The 18,308-nt window shown below is 48.1% G+C and overlaps 1 protein-coding gene across 8 annotated transcripts in view; it reads left to right on the top strand.

Annotated features, from left to right (window-relative positions):
• The window catches only part of LOC139750769 (uncharacterized), a 284,624-nt gene that overhangs the window by 63,354 nt on the left and 202,962 nt on the right, over positions 1-18,308 (top strand). Inside the window, exon 1 of one of the 8 annotated variants that reach the window (XM_071665493.1) lies at positions 2,389-2,628. The exons of 3 other annotated variants lie outside the window; for them this stretch is intronic. In XM_071665493.1, coding sequence (XP_071521594.1) covers positions 2,619-2,628 — 10 coding nt within the window. In that variant the 5' untranslated portion in view covers positions 2,389-2,618. Of the gene's footprint in view, positions 1-2,388; positions 2,629-7,280; positions 7,429-12,863; positions 12,916-17,751; positions 18,118-18,308 lie in introns of those variants that run through there. 4 more of the 8 variants (XR_011713220.1, XR_011713218.1, XR_011713219.1 and 1 more) reach the window with 4 other exon arrangements.

Raw genomic sequence — 18,308 nt, 5'->3', positions numbered from 1 at the left:
CTCTGCTCTCCTCTCCTCTCCTCCTCTCCGATCTCTTGTGTGTTGGCGTAAAGTGCCGGCCACCAGCCTCGCTCTCGTGTTTCAGTTTAAGACGTAAGTTTCGAGCCAGGATGGTCTGTTGGTGGGGTGAGAGAGGATGGGGGTTCGTTCCGGTCGGGTTCGAAGCTTAGCCATATACCGAGCTCGGGACCACCTCCGTCCGAGTCTCCTGTTCCTCAGCTCTGTATTCCAGGATGTTCCGTTTCACTGTTTCGTTTGCGGTTCGAGACCTCCGTCCGCGTCTCCTGTTCCACAACTCAGTATTCCAGGATGTTCCGTTTCACTGTTTCGTTTGCGGTTCGAGACCTCCGTCCGTGTCTCCTGTTCCTCAGCTCAGTATTAGAGGATGTTCCGTTTCACTGTTTCGTTTGCGGTTCGACCGACCCTTTCCCCCTCCATCCCCCTTCAGTAATACTTCCTGTCTTTCCTCCTCCCCCCCCCTCGCCGTTTCCCCTCTACCGTGTGAGGTTCCTCTCCCCCTGGTGATGTTTGACTGGCGAGCGGGTGAACCCCTCTCTGGCGGGTGACGACACGGGCGAAACTTGTATACACATATATTCCAGCATCGTCCCACCTCCTCCTCCTCACTACCTCCTCCTCCTCCTCCTCACCACCTCCTCCTCACCACCACCTCCTCCTCACCACCACCTCCTCATCACCACCTCCTCACCACCACCTCCTCCTCACCACCTCTTCACCACCACCTCCTCCTCCTCCTCCTCACCACCTCCTCCTCACCACCACCTCCTCCTCCTCCTCCTCCTCCTCACCACCTCCTCCTCACCACCACCTCCTCCTCACCACCTCCTCCTCCTCCTCCTCCTCCTCCTCCTTCTCCTCCTCCTCACCACTTCCTTCTCCTCCTCCTCCTCACCACCACCTCCTCCTCACCACCACCTCCTCCTCACCACCTCCTCCTCACCACCACCTCCTCCTCACCACCACCTCCTCCTCACCACCACCTCCTCATCACCACCTCCTCACCACCACCTCCTCCTGCTCCTCACCACCTCCTCACCACCACCACTCGACACCTCCACCCACACCCCTCCGTACAGGGACACGTCACTCCTGACGAACCCAGTGACGAGACGCTGGGCCAGGTGTATACATATGTATACAATAGTCATCCATCGTATGTATATACGACCAAGGGTCGTCATGCTGTGTATTTACCCCTATAGAAAACGAGAGTTCGTGCCCCCTGTACGGTTATCTATCTCCAGGATGTACGTACGTACGTCTATTAGTTTTGTTTACGTAAATAACAACTTAAACAACAACTTACCATCAGGAGTAGATATGAAAAAAAATAAATAAATAAACTATAACACCGTGGACGAAGGATTTTGAAAAATGCCGGTTGTTCTGGCCATATTGTGGTAGCCCAATTTTCGTGGTATTATAATATATCGACTGCTAGCGACATGATCCCACCCTTCACTTACCGTCATAAATGCAGTATTGATTTTCGTATTTTTCGATGGAAATTACCGTAAAGTGGCGCGACCGTAATTATTTGAGAATTTGTGTGGCATTCACACGACTGCCGGCCCAACCCAGACAATACGAGACGTATCGATCAATTCGAAATTCATCGGAACCCACATACCACGTAAGTGTATAACCACATGCCACATAGCCTGTGTATAACATGCCACATAGTCTGTGTATAGCCACATGCCACATAGCCTGTGTATGACCACATACCACGTAAGTGTATAACCATAGGCCACGTTGCCTGTGTATAACCACAGGCCACATAGCCTGTGTATAACAATAGGCCACATAGCCTATGTATAACTACATGCCACATAGCCTGTGTATAACCACCGGCCACATAGCCTATGTATAACCATAGGCCACATAGCCTATGTATAACCACAGGCCACATAGCCTGTGTATAACACAGGCCACATAGCCTATGTATAACCACAGTCCACATAGCCTGTGTATAACCACAATCCACATAGCCTGTGTATAACCACAGGCCACATAGCCTATGTATAACCACAGGCCACATAGTATGCAGTAAGAGAGTATGAGTGTATGGTTGTAGAATCATCCATAACTCCTGAAGAAGGCGCTGAAGGTTCTTCGTCTTTGTACCCGTGTTGGCGGATGTGTTGTAGATGTGGTTGTAAGTTGACGTTCGTGATTGGCATGATGGAGGCCGCAGAAACAACCAAACCAGCGTGTACAGCCGGCCAGAACGATCGTTTACCCAGAGAATAACAACTACGTAAGAGTTGTTGCACTGTCATGTCAACGGCGACCTTGGACTTGTCCAGTGGGTGACGCCCAGCCACCCGTGCCCAGCCACCCTGCTTGGGTGGCCTTCATCGTAGCCACCCCTGCTTCACCCAGCGCACATCTGCGCCTCATGAAGCTAATTAATAATATTCATAACCAATGGGTGGTCAAGGTTATTATTAACCAGTGGAAAGGTTATTATTAACCAGTGGAAAGGTTATTATTAACCAGTGGAAAGGTTATTATTAACCAGTGGAAAGGTTATTATTAACCAGTGGAAAGGTTATTATAAATTAGTGTACGATAATGAGGAGAGTTTTACGAGTATGAATACAGGTAATTAAGTATAGTATATAGTTTTTGTTTAGATTCGTTGGAAATCTGCCTGATGCGAGAAATGTAAGACCACGCACACACACACACACACACACACACACACACACACACACATTGAAGTGAGGCACACACACACACACACACACACACACACGCCACCTACTTCCCTCCTCCCTGCCGTCTCAGGTTACCAGCACAAGGTGGGGAACTCCGGCTTTCAAGATCAGGGAAGACGTGGCGTTTGAACATGATGAATTTCCGCTAAGAATATTGAGTCAGACCCGGCCTGAGTCGCACCTAGGCTAGCCAACCCTACCATGATGAGCTATGTTACATGGCACTAGCCAACCCTACCATGATGAACTATGTTACATGGCACACTAGCCAACCCTACCATGATGAGCTATGTTACATGGCACACTAGCCAACTCTACCATGATGAGCTATGTTACATGGCACACTAGCCAACCCTACCATGATGAGTTATGTTACATGGCACACTAGCCAACTCTACCATGATGAGCTATGTTACATGGCACACTAGCCAACCCTACCATGATGAGCTATGTTACATGGCACACTAGCCAACCCTACCATGATGAGCTATGTTACATGGCACTAGCCAACCCTACCATGATGAGCTATGTTACATGGCACACTAGCCAACCCTACCATGATGAGCTATGTTACATGGCACACTAGCCAACTCTACCATGATGAACTATGTTACATGGCACACTAGCCAACTCTACCATGATGAACTATGTTACATGGCACACTAGCCAACCCTACCATGATGAACTATGTTACATGGCACACTAGCCAACCCTACCATAATGAGTTATGTTACATGGCCACACTAGCCAACTCTACCATGATGAGCTATGTTACATGGCACACTAGCCAACCCTACCATGATGAGCTATGTTACATGGCACACTAGCCAACCCTACCATGATGAGCTATGTTACATGGAACTAGCCAACCCTACCATGATGAGCTATGTTACATGGCACACTAGCCAACTCTACCATGATGAGCTATGTTACATGGCACACTAGCCAACCCTACCATGATGAACTATGTTACATGGCACACTAGCCAACCCTACCATGATGAACTATGTTACATGGCACACTAGCCAACCCTACCATGATGAGTTATGTTACATGGCACACTAGCCAACTCTACCATGATGAGCTATGTTACATGGCACACTAGCCAACCCTACCATGATGAGCTATGTTACATGGCACTAACCAACTCTACCATGATGAGCTATGTTACATGGCACACTAGCCAACCCTACCATGATGAACTATGTTACATGGCACACTAGCCAACTCTACCATGATGAACTATGTTACATGGCACACTAGCCAACCCTACCATGATGAACTATGTTACATGGCACACTAGCCAACCCTACCATGATGAGTTATGTTACATGGCACACTAGCCAACTCTACCATGATGAGCTATGTTACATGGCACACTAGCCAACCCTACCATGATGAGCTATGTTACATGGCACACTAGCCAACCCTACCATGATGAGCTATGTTACATGGCACTAGCCAACCCTACCATGATGAGCTATGTTACATGGCACACTAGCCAACCCTACCATGATGAACTATGTTACATGGCACACTAGCCAACCCTACCATGATGAGTTATGTTACATGGCACACTAGCCAACTCTACCATGATGAGCTGTGTTACATGGCACACTAGCCAACCCTACCAAGATGAGCTATGTTACATGGCACACTAGCCAACCCTACCATGATGAGCTATGTTACATGGCACTAGCCAGCCCTACCATGATGAGCTATATTACATGGCACTAACCAACTCTACCATGATGAGCTATGTTACATGGCACACTAGCCAACCCTACCATGATGAGCTATGTTACATGGCACACTAGCCAACCCTACCATGATGAGCTATGTTACATGGCACACTAGCCAACCCTACCATGATGGGACTATGTTACATGGCAAATCAGGTGTTCCGTATGTCTGTATATCCATGTCTGGTCTCCGGACGGTAATTGAGAAACCCAGCGTTTAATTTGACTAATAACTAGTATGAAAAAAAAAATTGATATTGTTAAGTTGATTTTAGCGATATATTTTGAGGTTAAAAAAAAAAAAACGAATCAAAGGACAAGGTTATTGCTGTGTTGTCCAGTTGATTTTGGGCGATGATTTAATTTTCGCGGTTGTCATCCCAAGATGAGCTGGGTCGCTTAGCAGTGTAATGTTGTCCCTCAGGGCGAGAGAAGTCGCCATTAATGCAAGAGATGAAGCGATGTAAAGTTCGTGGTCACACACACACACACACACACACACATGCGAGGACGCGCCGTCATGTTCGCCCAGTGAACTGGGCTAGGCTTTGCTGGGTGGCGGGGTTTACGCTAAGACCTGGGATGTGTGTTTACACTGGGGCTACTGGGAGGGTCACACCCCCCTTGATTGTGAGGTCAGAGGGTCAGGGGTCAAGATCACAGCCACACGCGTCAGTAGTGTTGATACAAAATAGGAATTTCAGGTCTGTCTTGGTTGGGTTTCATTAAGACTTGTGGTCCTGTGTTTTTCTCGGGGCAAACAAAGGACAGGTCTCTGTCGATTTTAAGGTTCAAAGTTGAAGGTGATATATAATTTCATGTAAATAATTTTACGCTTTCTGGGAATCATCTTGTGATAAAAAGCGCTGAAGAACTGTTAGGTTAGATAAGGTTAGTGTAGGTTAAATTAGGTTAGGATTAGATTACGTTAAGTTAGGATTAGGTTAAGATTACGCTAGGTTACGTTACGTTAGGTTACGTTACGTTAGTTTAGTTTACGTTACGTTACGTTAGACTAGGTTAGGTTAGGCAAGGTTACGGTATATTAGGTTAGGTTAGGTTACGTTACGTTAGACTAGGTTAGGTTAGGCAAGGTTACGGTATATTAGGTTAGGTTAGGTTACGTTACGTTAGACTAGGTTAGGTTAGGTTACGTTACGTTATATTAGGTTAGGTTAGGTTACGTTACGTTAGACTAGGTTAGGTTAGGTTACGTTACGTTATATTAGGTTAGGTTAGGTTTAGTTACATTAAGTTACGTTAGGATGATCACGTTTTCTGCATAATAGCCAGTTCTTGTTTATAGATATCACGAAGACTTGGTGTACATGTGTGTGTGTGTGTGTGTGTGTGTTACATGCTTGGGGTGAGGAAGAAGTATGGTCGTGTCCGGTGCAGAGGTCAAGGTCACTGTTGCATGTGGAAGGGATAGCCTTTTTTATTTTTTACGACGTAACTCACGAGTTACTGCATGGATCTAGTCGAGAAAAATTATAGCTACGAAATGCTAAAAAATTATCATTACAGTCCTTGGTATATATATATATATATATATATATATATATATATATATATATATATATATATATATATATATATTTTTTTTTTTTTTTTTTTTCATACGATTCGCCATTTCCCGCATTTGCGAGGTAGCATTAAGAACAGAGGACTGGGCCTTAGAGGGAAAATCCTCACCTGGCCCCCTTCTCTGTTCCTTCTTTTGGAAAATTAAAAAAAACGAGAGGGGAGGATTTCCAGCCACCCGCTCCCTCCCCTTTTAGTCGCCTTCTACGACACGCAGGGAATACGTGGGAAGTATTCTTTCTCCCCTATCCCCAGGGATATATATATATATATATATATATATATTCCTGAGTCGACGGGGAAATGAAAAACGATAAGTTCCCAAGTGCACTTTCGTGTAATAATCACATCATCTGGGGAGACAAAAGAGAGAAATATAACAGTCAGTTGATATACTTCGAATTTCCTGTTATTTTCTATTCGACCTTAAATTTTCTGTGTATTCATTGCATTTAAATTTACTGTTGAGGAAATCGTGTTTTCATTACGTAATGAATAGAGTCCCTAATGATAGCTGTCAGTCCATGAAACTCCTACTTATAGAATACGTATGGATGTGTTAAGTGGCTGCAGCGACACAGATGGATTCGTAGAGTTGTTATATATAAGTAAGAATGAAGAAAACGGGTCTCTCAGCTGCGTCTCTCGCAGACGTTAAGTGTAAAGCATTTAAAACCAAACTGACATGAGGAATGTGTCTCATTGTCGTCCACGAGTTCTTGTCATTAATCATCGTTAAATCGTTGTCATTCCGTCGCGTTCAGACTTCCTCGACGTGATGGTGAAGTTCACGGGGTTTTTGTCACGCCATCAAAGTCGAGGAGTGACAGCGGGCAGTCGGAGATGAGGGAGATATCGAAATAATTCACGAAATAACCCGACGCATTTTTCGTGGTCGGAGGGAGCTGGGCGGAAGCGAATCATTTTGCAGGAGGGAAAAAAAACAGTCTCCGTAAAAGCCATAACATATTATGCTCATTTAACGTTAGCCATATGTAGAAACTAAATGAATATAGATACTGCCAATTTAGTAACCACAGTATAAACGCGAAAAATATATAATTCTTTTTAAGAGCACATTTAAAAGAATGGTGTTGTCGGACTTGGATATATAGGTCAGGAACATTATTGGAACATGACAAGGCGACGTAAGGGGTTTGTTTACCGACGGCTGATGATGACTCGTTCTAGATTTTTCCGAGTCTCAGTTTGAACGACGCTTTAGTTAATATTTTCTTTCTGCTGATATTCGTCCATTTCTCGATCAGTGCAGCAAGATTTCTTCTGTCAGAATAGTCGATAAGTCGAATATTTTGAATAGTTTGCCTTTGGAAGGAAAGTGATTAATCAAGCAGACGGTCAGTTGCAGTTAGACAATTTACTTTTGCTAAGGATTGTTAATGATATATATATATATATATATATATATATATATATATATATATATATATATATATATATATATATATATATATATATTCCTATGAGTCCTGGTGATTAATTGAGTGATTAATTAAGTGATTAATCAAGCAGACGGTGAGTTGCAGTTAGACAATTTACTTTTGCTAAGGATTGTTATATATATATATATATATATATATATATATATATATATATATATATATATATATATATATATATATATATATATTCCTATGAGTCCACGGGGAAAATGAAACACGATGAGTTCCCCGTGGACTCATAGGAATATCTTGATCTCGCGCAAAATTGTGATCCTTTCCAATATATTTATATATATTACGTGAGAGACTCCAATCACGGACAAAACTCTACATCAATGCCGCCTTGATTGAGATACAGAGAAGTTAATGAAAGGGTAAAAGAAGAGACAAGGGTAGCAAGATACGAGTTTTCGGGGAGGTGGAAAAAAATCGTCTTTTAAGATATGCCAGGTCATAGATATTGGGAAAGACATGAGAGGGAAGGGAGTTCGAAAGCCTCGACGTGTAGGGAAAGAAACAGTTATCAAAACGGCCCACCAGTGAGCTTGCCGATGGCCACACACTAATCATGTGACGCAGCAGTTTGCCGAGTATTGCGTTGCCTGACTACTGGTGTGGGGGGGCACACAAGCAGCCAGCTCTCGGGAGCAAAAACCAAAGTAATACCTGTAGATGAAGGCAAAGTGAACCAACACTGCGGCGTAGGGCCAGTGGGTCGTTTGGAAGTTGGCCTGGTACAGTTGGTAAGTCGGACCGCTTTCGACTCGACTCTTTCAAGTAAGGATACAGAGCTAGAACCATCCCAGATGTGAGAGCGCAGTACTCCATACAAGGATGAGTCAGTTCTTATATACGGAGCAACTAACTATCCAGAAAAAAAGATATTTCGACATCTAAACAGGACACCCCCCCCATTTCTTAGAGGTAGACTTACCTATTTTCGTAATGTGGTGTTTCCAATGAAGAGTGGATGTTATAGTAATACCAAGTGTGTTCACTGAGTCAAGAGATGGAATTTGCGGAGCCGTCAGAGAGAGAGAGAGAGAGAGAGAGAGAGAGAGAGAGAGAGAGAGAGAGAGAGAGAACAAAGTTGTGAGGAAATTTCATCGGAGAGATGAGATGAAACTGTGTCTTGGAGGTGTTAAACTGAGGCAGATGTCGTCTACCTCACTTGAGATATACCGTTCAAGTCTGAGTTTATTGAGGAGGTTTTCGTCGCGACGAGATGCAGATCGAGTGAGAGAAGATGGGAGTAGAACTGAAGGATGTGGATGATTGAAGTGTTGATGAGACGACGCAGGAGTGCATTTGGCTCTTTGTCGAAGAAATGAAATCGTTGATGAAAAGGAGAAAAAATGTAGTGGGACAGGACAAAACCTTGAGGAACACCACTGCTTTTGGTGAAAGGGAGCAGAGGCTAATCCATCAACAACCACGGAGATAGATCGGCCAGAGAGGAAGCTAGATATGACGGAGCAAAGTGAGGGAGGGAAGTTAAAAAAAAAGAAGTGGGGATGCTTGGAGTTGAGACCCCGATGTCCCACCTTGGCAAAAGCTTTGGATATGTCAAGCGCAACTACACTCGACTCCTCAAAATCTTTTCAGAGATGATGACCAGACATTAGTAAGACAGGAAAGAATATCACCAGTGGATCTCGCCTTACGGAAGCCATACTGGTGATCAGAGAGAAAGACGACTTTTAAAAGTTCATGATGTCTGAGGATAAGGGAGTTGAGGAGGGATTCAAAGACTTTGGAATTAGATACATTACATTATCAGTCACAGATACGTGTGGCATCGAAGATAACACAGCTAACGACGAACAGGACCAATATTATCGCGATGAAAAAGAAGAAGAAGAAGAAGAAGGAGAAGAAGAAGAAGAAAGTGGATTTCGTCTGAGGATTCGTTATGTCTTCATCGCTTTGAGCGAGGCGTCTCTCTGTGAGCAGGGGTTGTCCTCGAGGGGTATGGATGGCAGAAGCTTTGAGGGCGGTGTGTGTGTGTGTGTGTGTGTGTGTGTGTTGGGGTGGAGTGGGAGGTGAGGCGGCAGCACCTGCCTACCTGCTTGCCGATAAGGAGAGGTTCCTCTCCTTCACCAGGCACCTGGGAAGGAACAGCAGAAACACTGATAACGCGAGGCGCAAGACCCCCACCAAGCACACATGGTCGTGCAGATAACTTGTTGATTACCCGGGTTATCGAACACCTCCTCCTCCTCCTCCTGCTGGTGGTGGTGCTGGTGACGGTGGGAGCAGACAACACCTGACGCAGGCCAGGCCGGCTGGTGGGAGCGGGTCTCTCCTGCCCAGGCCGGCTGGTGGGAGCGGGTCTCTCCTGCCCAGGACGGCTGGTGGGAGCGGGTCTCTCCTGCCCAGGCCGGCTGGGTGCTGGGAGCGGGTCTCTCCTGCCCAAGCCGGCTGGGTACTGGGAGAGGGTCTCTCCTGCCTAGGACGGCTGGGTGCTGGGAGCGGGTCTCTCCTGCCTAGGACGGCTGATCTCAGCGGGTCTCTCCTGCCCAGCGGCTAGGTACTGGGAGCGGGTCTCTCCTGCCCAGGCCGGCTGGGTGCTGGGTGCGGGTCTCTCCTGCCCAGCGGCTAGGTACTGGGAGTGGGTCTCTCCTGCCCAGGCCGGCTGGGTGCTGGGAGCGGGTCTCTCCTGCCCAGGCTGGCTGGGAGCGGGTCTCTCCCGCATGATTGTCGTTAATGGTCAAGTTTTAGGTGGTGGTGGTGGGAGATAGATAGTGTTTAGCGAAGATGGTTTTCCAAGTAGCGAAGATGGTTTTCCCCTTGGACACTTGGGTACGAATCTTTTAACATCTTACGTACGACATCGTAAAGACACAAGGAGGACGAGGATGGATGACTACTTACCCCCACCTTGACAAGTGTCCTTGAGCTAAGCCGAGGTTGCGACAACTCCTCCATGGTCGTCGGTTTCCAAGTGTCGTGGTGTCGTGGTGGTGAAGTGGTCGTCGAGGAGCTGTAAGTCGTGTTGTAAGAGACGAAGTCGTCGCTCTCTGGGGGTGTTAGAGTCTTGTGGTAAGTCGTCGTGGTGGTCTGTGGGGAAGGGACTCTACTCTGGCTGTTGGACGAGGCAACCTACGCATAAAACGTTGGGGGGGTTTAAGTGGAAGGACGTGACTCGCTTTTTCTCCACAATGGACTGTTTATAGAGGCCTGTGTGAGACATTCTTTCCCCGAGTCTCTGTACCGAATTTTCTAGACTCTAACCGCTATATCGATAGGAATAAAACTCACATTTCGCTGCTATGACATGATTTACCCCAAGGAGGCTTCTGGTAATGGTGTCCGCTGCTGAGAGGGTTGGGTTTTCTGTAGTCCCCCCTGCAGCAGCAGCGGTAGTCATAGAGAACGGGAACGTTTTGGTTGCCTATTTTCTGTCGACCTTCTTTCGACCCCAGACTTGCCTAGATCGAGGGCGGTCACCTTCCTCGTTCTGGGGTCGGGTGGGTCCATATTCTTTATCAGTTTCCGCAAGGAGGATGGTCCAGCATATTCTCTTATGATAACCCCATATGTTTTTTTCTTTTCATTCTTAACTCTTTACGTTAATTACGTCAAACCACATTGGTTGATATTAAGGTACCATTAAAGGCGTGCGACATTCTACCATGAGTAGTTTGCGCATGGTATAAGGTAGTTAAGGATAGCGTAAGGAAGCAGTTTCGTCGGTTTGTGAACGACGTGTGTCTCGGCTCACCATCATCACCACCTCCGCCGCTGACGCCCGCTCTGTCGCCTCTCCACGTCTCCCAGTAAGAACATAGATGCCTTTAGAAACGTGATGAACATTCGACTTTCCTTTTTTTTTGTTTTGAATTTTTGATGATGAAACTTTCTGTATGTGTGTGTGTGTGTGTGTGTGTGTGTGTGTGTGTGAGGTAACTGGGGAGCCATACCTCCTGCGTCCTCATTTGGACAAAACCGTTTTCTTCTCTCTCTCTCTCTCTCTCTCTCTCTCTCTCTCTCTCTCTCTCTCTCTCTCTCTCTCTCTCTGGGGCTCCTTCCCTCGACCTGCCAAGGTGGGACCCCGGGCGTGTGTGTGTGTGTGTGTGTGTGTGTGTGTGTGTGTGTGTGTGTGTGTGTGTATTCGGGACGATGGGGAATTGGGGGAGGAAGACGGGAAGGGGGAAGGGGAATTGGGGGAGGAAGAAGAGAGAGGAGGGAGGGGAAGCGGTGGAACCATTGCGGAGGGGGGAATTGGGGGAGAAAGAAGGGAAGGGGAGAAGGGGGAGCGGGGGAACCATTGCGGAGGGGGAGGGGGGAATTGGGGGAGAAAGAAGGGAAGGGGAGAAGGGTGAGCGGGGAACCATTGCAGAGGGAGGGGGAGGGGAGGCGTTGGAAAGCCAAGGAAGGGGGAAGGGGAGGGGGGATGATAAGGTAGTGGGGGGGGGGGGTGTTATTTCTTTTATTTCTTCAGGGTTGGAGGTCAAGACGCGCCGCGGAGAGATAACGGCTTTTGATAGGTCGTCTCAACTCCGCCAGACCCGGGTTGAGATGGCTGTCCCCAGTGATGGGGGGAAGGGGGGGTGAGGGGGGGTGGTCTGCAGACACCCGTCAAGGCTTCGTAGTTTCGTCCTGTGTAACGAGGGAGGAGGGGGGGTGGGGGGTTTAAGGAGGAGGGTGTGTGTGTGTGTGGAGGTTTAAGAGGGGGTTTAAGGAGGGGGGGTGGAGGTTTAAGAGGGGGTTTAAGGAGGGGGTGTGTGTGTGGAGGTTTAAGAGGGGGTTTATGGAGGGGGTGGAGGTTTAAGAGGGGGTTTAGGGAGGAGGGGGGGTGGAGGTTTAAGAGGGGGTTTAAGGAGGGGGTGGGGGTGGAGGTTTAAGATGGGGTTTAAGGAGGGGGTGGGGTTGGAGGTTTAAGAGGGGGTTTAAGGAGGGGGTGGGGGTGGAGGTTTAAGAGGGGGTTTAAGGAGGGGGTGGGGGTGGAGGTTTAAGAGGGGGTTTAAGGAGGGGGTGGGGGTGGAGGTTTAAGAGGGGGTTTAAGGAGGGGGTGGGGGTGGAGGTTTAAGAGGAGGTTTATGGAGGGGGTGTGTGTGTGGAGGTTTAAGAGGGGGTTTAAGGAGGGGGTGGGGGTGGAGGTTTAAGAGGGGGTTTAAGGAGGGGGTGGGGGTGGAGGTTTAAGAGGGGGTTTATGGAGGGGGTGGGGGTGGAGGTTTAAGAGGGGGTTTATGGAGGGGGTGGTGGAGGGGAGGGGGTTTAAGAGACGCAGCCATAACGTCGCCTGATTGGTCGTTGTCTTGGTTACCAAGAGGGTTATGATTGGTCGCCTTAGTAGTAGTAGTAGTAGTAGTAAGTGGCGGTAATATATATAAGGTATAAATATAGGCGTGTTGTACAGGTGGCGGTAATATATATAAGGTATAAATATAAGGGTGTTGTACAGCACGTCAGCGAATTATCTTAACAGCGTCACACTCTAACAGAGAAGCAAAGGAGTGACGCACAGTGATGCAGTTTTGGTTTATTTAAAAAGGATGTTTTTCTATTTTTCTTCTTCTTCTTCCAAAGGTTTATTGGAATAGTAAGTTGTGGGTGAGATTCAAATCTGTTTGTGAACGATTCGAACTTGTGTTTATAAGCGATTCGAACCTGTTTGTCAGCTATTCGAACCTTGTTTATATGCGATTCGAACTTGTTTGTCAGCTATTCGAACCTGTGCTTATGATCGATTCGAACCTGTTTGTTAACAGTTCGAACCTGTGTTTATAAGCGATTCGAACCTGTTTGTTAACAGTTCGAACCTGTGTTTATAAGCGATTCGAACCTGTTTGTCAGCATTTCGAACCTGTTTATAAGCGATTCGAACCTGTTTGTCAGCAGTTCGAACCTGTGTTTATAAGCGATTCGAACCTGTTTGCCAGCAATTCGAACCTGTGCTTACGATCGATTCGAACTTGTTTGTCAGCGATTAGAACCTGTTTATGAGCGATTAGAACCTGTTCATGAGCGATTCGAACCGGTTTGCAGATGGAATCTCACCGTAACATGTGACGCGCGGTGGTGGACGCCCCCCATGCGTGTGAACGTACAGTTCTAATCGTGTTTTCCGACATGGTCTGTCGACAGCCAGTCTTGTCATGTGCCAACGAAAACCCCCTCGTCGTTGTAACTCAGTTTCATTCCTTCGTGTCTCACGGTATGAGTTGGTAAGGGAGATTCAGTGGACGTCATGACGGACTATGCTCGTGTTTACATCACTGCTGATACAGTGCTGTTACAAGGAGGTACAGGGAGGTGGTGGGTCGTTTGGAGATATCCTCCTCCCTCACCCAACGCTTCTTCTCTAGGGTAGGGTTGGTTTGGTTAGGTTATGGGTTGGCTAGGTTTGGTTTATTATGCTAGGTTACGGTAGGTTATGCTAGGTTAGGGGTAGGTTATGCTAGGTTAGGGATAGGTTATGCTAGGTTAGGGTAAGGTTGGGTAGGTTATACGAAGTTAGGGTAGGGTTGGCTAGGTTTGGTTATGCTAGGTTAGGGGTAGTTTATGCTAGGTTAGGGTAGGTTTTGCTTGGTTAGGGTAAGTTATGCTAGGTTAGGGTTATGCTAGGGTAGGGTAGGTTATGCTAAGTTAGAGTAGGGTTTGCTAGGTTAGGGTAGGTTATGTTAGGTTAGGGTAGGGTTTGCTAGGTTAGGGTAGGTTATGCTAGGTTAGGGTAAGTTATGCTCGGTTAGAGTAAAGTTTGCTAGGTTAGGGTCGGGTTTGCTAGCTTAGGGTAGGTCACACTAGGTTAGGGTAAGGGGTAGGTTACAATAGGTTAGGGTAGGGGGCTGCTAGGCTTGGTTAGGGTAGGTTATGCTAGGTTAAGGTAAGGGGTAGGTTACACTAGGTTAGGGTAGGGGGCTGCTAGGCTTGGTTAGGGTAGGTTACGCTAGGTTAGGGTAGGTTATTTTAGGTTAGGGTAGGTTATGCTAGGTTAGGGTAAGTTATGCTTAGTTAGAGTAAGGTTTGCTAGGCTAGGCTTAGCTAGCTTAGGGTAGGTCACACTAGGTTAGGGTAAGGGGTAGGTTACACTAGGTTAGGGTAGGTTATGCTAGGTTAGGGTAGTTTATGCTACGTTAAGATGGGTTATGTAAACCTAACCTAACCTAACCTAACCTAACCTAACCTAACCTTACCTAACCTAACCTAACCTTACCTAACCTTACCTAACCTAACCTTACCTTACCTAACCTAACCTAACCTAACCTTACCTAACCTAACTTAACCTAACAAAGCATTTGGGGTTCGAGGTAACACGTGTAACGCAAAGTTGATAACGCACTGTATGGGGAGGGGGAAAGGGGGGGGGGGGCTTCCAGAACACGTCACAGAGGTTAACAAGCGTGAGTGCATCGTGGTAACACACCTCACACCTTCACCACCAGAGTGATGCGTTGTCAAAGTGAGTGATGCGTTGTCAAAGTGAGTGATGCGTTGTCAGAGTGATGCGTTGTCAAAGTGAGTGATGCGTTGTCAGAGTGATGCGTTGTCAAAGTGAGTGATGCGTTGTCAGAGTGATGCGTTGTCAAAGTGAGTGATGCGTTGTCAGAGTGATGCGTTGTCAAAGTGAGTGATGCGTTGTCAGAGTGATGCGTTGTCAGAGTGAGTGATGCGTTGTCAGAGTGATGCGTTGTCAAAGTGAGTGATGCGTTGTCAAAGTGAGTAATGCGTTGTCAAAGTGAGTGATGCGTTGTCAAAGTGAGTGATGCGTTGTCAAAGTGAGTGATGCGTTGTCAAACTCAACATTCCCGGGATCATGTCTTTTACTGGTTGTGTGAGGCGGGCGGAGATGGTCCCCCGCTTCGGAGGGAGGTATAGGGATGGTGACCTGACCTTTCTTTTTCTTTTTTTCCCTTTTTTTTTGACCTTACTCTTAACGATCAGGTCAAAGGCTTAGGCCACCTTGCCCCAGGGGTCGTACCGTCGTGCTCAAGGGTCGTACCGTCGTGTTCAAGGGTCGTACCCTCGTGCTCAAGGATCGTACCGTCGTGCTCAAGATTCGCACCGTCTTACGCAAGGGTCGTACCGTCGTGCTCAAGGTTCGCACCGTCTTACGCAAGGGTCGTACCGTCGTGCTCAAGGGTCGCACCGTCGTGCTCAAGGGTCGTACCGTCGTGCTCAAGGGTCGTACCGTTTGACTCATTGGTCATGGTTTCAGTATATAATCAGTGATGGTGGTTTCTGTATATAATCATGGTTTCAGTATATAATGGTTTCAGTATATAATCAGTGGTCATGGTTTCAGTATATAACCAGTGGTCATGGTTTCAGTATATAACCAGTGGTCATGGTTTCAGTATATAACCAGTGGTCATGGTTTCAGTATGGTAACGAGCGTCTTTATTCACTCTTAACACTAAGTCTGTTTCCTGAGTTGAGTGTTTTTTTTTGGGGGGGGGGGAGGCAGGATAGTGCTATATTGTCTCTGACTGTAAATTTCATGAAGGCCTGAAATCCTGGGCTTAATCCCAGCTGTAGTGACCCATCTGGGCGGGTGTGTCCCACCTGTGCAGGTGTGGAAGGCTTCTTCTGTGCGTGGACTGTGTGTGTGTGTGTGTGTGTGTGTGTGTGTGTGTGTGTGTGTTGTACACACATCCCTCCTCACGTGGGTTGGTGTGCATTAATGACCCATGTAAAGATTGTGATCAGTGTTACCTCAAAGACTCTGGTCATCACATTGACTGGAGCAGTATTAAGTTGATCACACACAGTTATTCAGTAATGGATAGAAATACTGTCGAGTCGTCTCTTTATCATATATAGTAGAGATAGGAATATGAATCAGGTTCTTGGTTTATGCTAATTCGATAACTTGATATGTGGACTGGTTGGCCAGGATTATGGACTGGTTATGATTGGTGCTGGTGGTCGGCCAGGAGTGTCCAAGGTTGTAGACTGGTTGTGGTGGGTGCTGGTGGTTGACCAGGAGTGTCTAGGGTTGTAGAGAGGTTATAGTAGGTGCTGGTGGATGGCCAGGTGCGTCCAGGGTTGTAGACCGGTTGTGGTGGGTGCTGGTGGTTGGCCAGGAGTGTCTTAAGTTTGTAGAGCGGTTGTGGTGGGTGCTGGTGGTTGACCAGGAGTGTCCAAGGTTGTGGACTGGTTATAGTAGGTGCTGGTAGTTGGCCAGGAGTGTCCAGGGTTGTAGAGCGGTTGTGGTGGGTGCTGGTGGTTGGCCGTGAGTGTCTAAGGTTGTAGACTGGTTGTGGTAGGTTCTTGTGGTTGGCCATGAGTGTCTAAGGTTGTAGACTTGTTGTGGTAGGTTCTTGTGGTTGACCAGGAGTGTCCAGGGTTGTAGAGCGGTTGTGGTGGGTGCTTGTGGTTGACCAGGAGTGTCTAAGGTTGTAGACTGGTTGTGGTAGGTTCTTGTGGTTGGCCATGAGTGTCTAAGGTTGTAGACTTGTTGTGGTAGGTTCTTGTGGTTGACCAGGAGTGTCCAGGGTTGTAGAGCGGTTGTGGTGGGTGCTTGTGGTTGACCAGGAGTGTCTAAGGTTGTAGACTGGTTGTGGTAGGTTCTTGTGGTTGGCCATGAGTGTCTAAGGTTGTAGACTTGTTGTGGTAGGTTCTTGTGGTTGGCCAGGAGTGTCCAGGGTTGTAGAGCGGTTGTGGTGGGTGCTGGTGGTTGACCAGGGGCGTCTTAAGTGAGCAGCACCAAGCATGTTCTCTTGACTCAGGGGAAAGTGTGAGGGAGCGATTGACTGTGGGACACCCTGGGTTGTGAAGGGTTGGTAGGGAGGGGTGACGGGACCTTCCCCTCGTGAAGGGCTGGGTTTCTGCCGCTGGTTCGTCTGTGGTGTTAAATGTGCCTTAAAGCAGATAGAGTCAGTACTGGTACACCTGTCACTCCCTGCAACACGGCTCGTCATAGACACGTCTATATCTGTCCATGACTGTCTAACTTCGATCGTTGCATACACAGTGATGTGTAGGTGTGTGTGGGTGTGTGGGTTGGATGGGTCAGGTGGGCACAGAGCCATACCAGGAGTGTCACGTTGCAGTGCCTCAGTGCACAGGTGATCACTGCTGTATTCTGGTAGGAGGGGTCGTGTACTGCAGCCAGGGGGGCGTGGGCTGAGGGGGCGCCGTCCGTCTCCTCCTGCCTCTCCTCTCCCTCCCCTGCCGTACTGGCCAGACACACCCTCATGTGTCCCCCCCTCGCCTGGCTCTGGCCCTCCAGGATGGTGTGTACGCCTCGCCTGGTCCTGCTGCCCCCAGGACGGTGAGGGAGGTGGGCGGGAGGTGTTCTCCCTCCCACAATAAAAGGTGAGAGAGCAGCCCTCCGGCGGCCGGAGCAGCGGCAGGTGTACCGTGTGTGTTTGAAGCAGATGTTCCACCTCACCGTGTGGCGCTTGCCTCACCCACCACCCTCCCTCCCTGCAGCCTGCCACCACCCTCGCCAGGCGTCGCCACGGGCCTCGAGGCCTGAAGGCATCCCCCCTCAGGCGACCTGGTGCAATCCCCTGAGGCGGTAGCTGACGAAGGACCTCCCCCTGGAAGCAGCGGGTCTGTGTCGCCTGGATCGTGGCGGCGTCCAGCAGACTGAGCCAGTGGTGTCCTGGAACACAAGGACCATCCAGGGAGTAAGTACGTCGTCCCCGTGCGTGTTGCCTGTCATCCAGAGGTGAGGATGACAGACCAGAGGTCTGGTGACCCACCTCTGGTCTGGGACGGTGGCTCCCCTTCCCACACACACACACACACAAGACTGGACACCTCTGCCGCTCGGGAAGGGTCCTGTGGGTCGCGATCGGAGGAGGATATGCCACGACACCCAC

This window comes from Panulirus ornatus, chromosome 10, assembly GCF_036320965.1.
Source record: "Panulirus ornatus isolate Po-2019 chromosome 10, ASM3632096v1, whole genome shotgun sequence".
Classification (NCBI taxonomy): Eukaryota; Metazoa; Arthropoda; class Malacostraca; order Decapoda; family Palinuridae; genus Panulirus; species Panulirus ornatus.
This window is presented reverse-complemented; position numbering and strand designations above follow the sequence as displayed.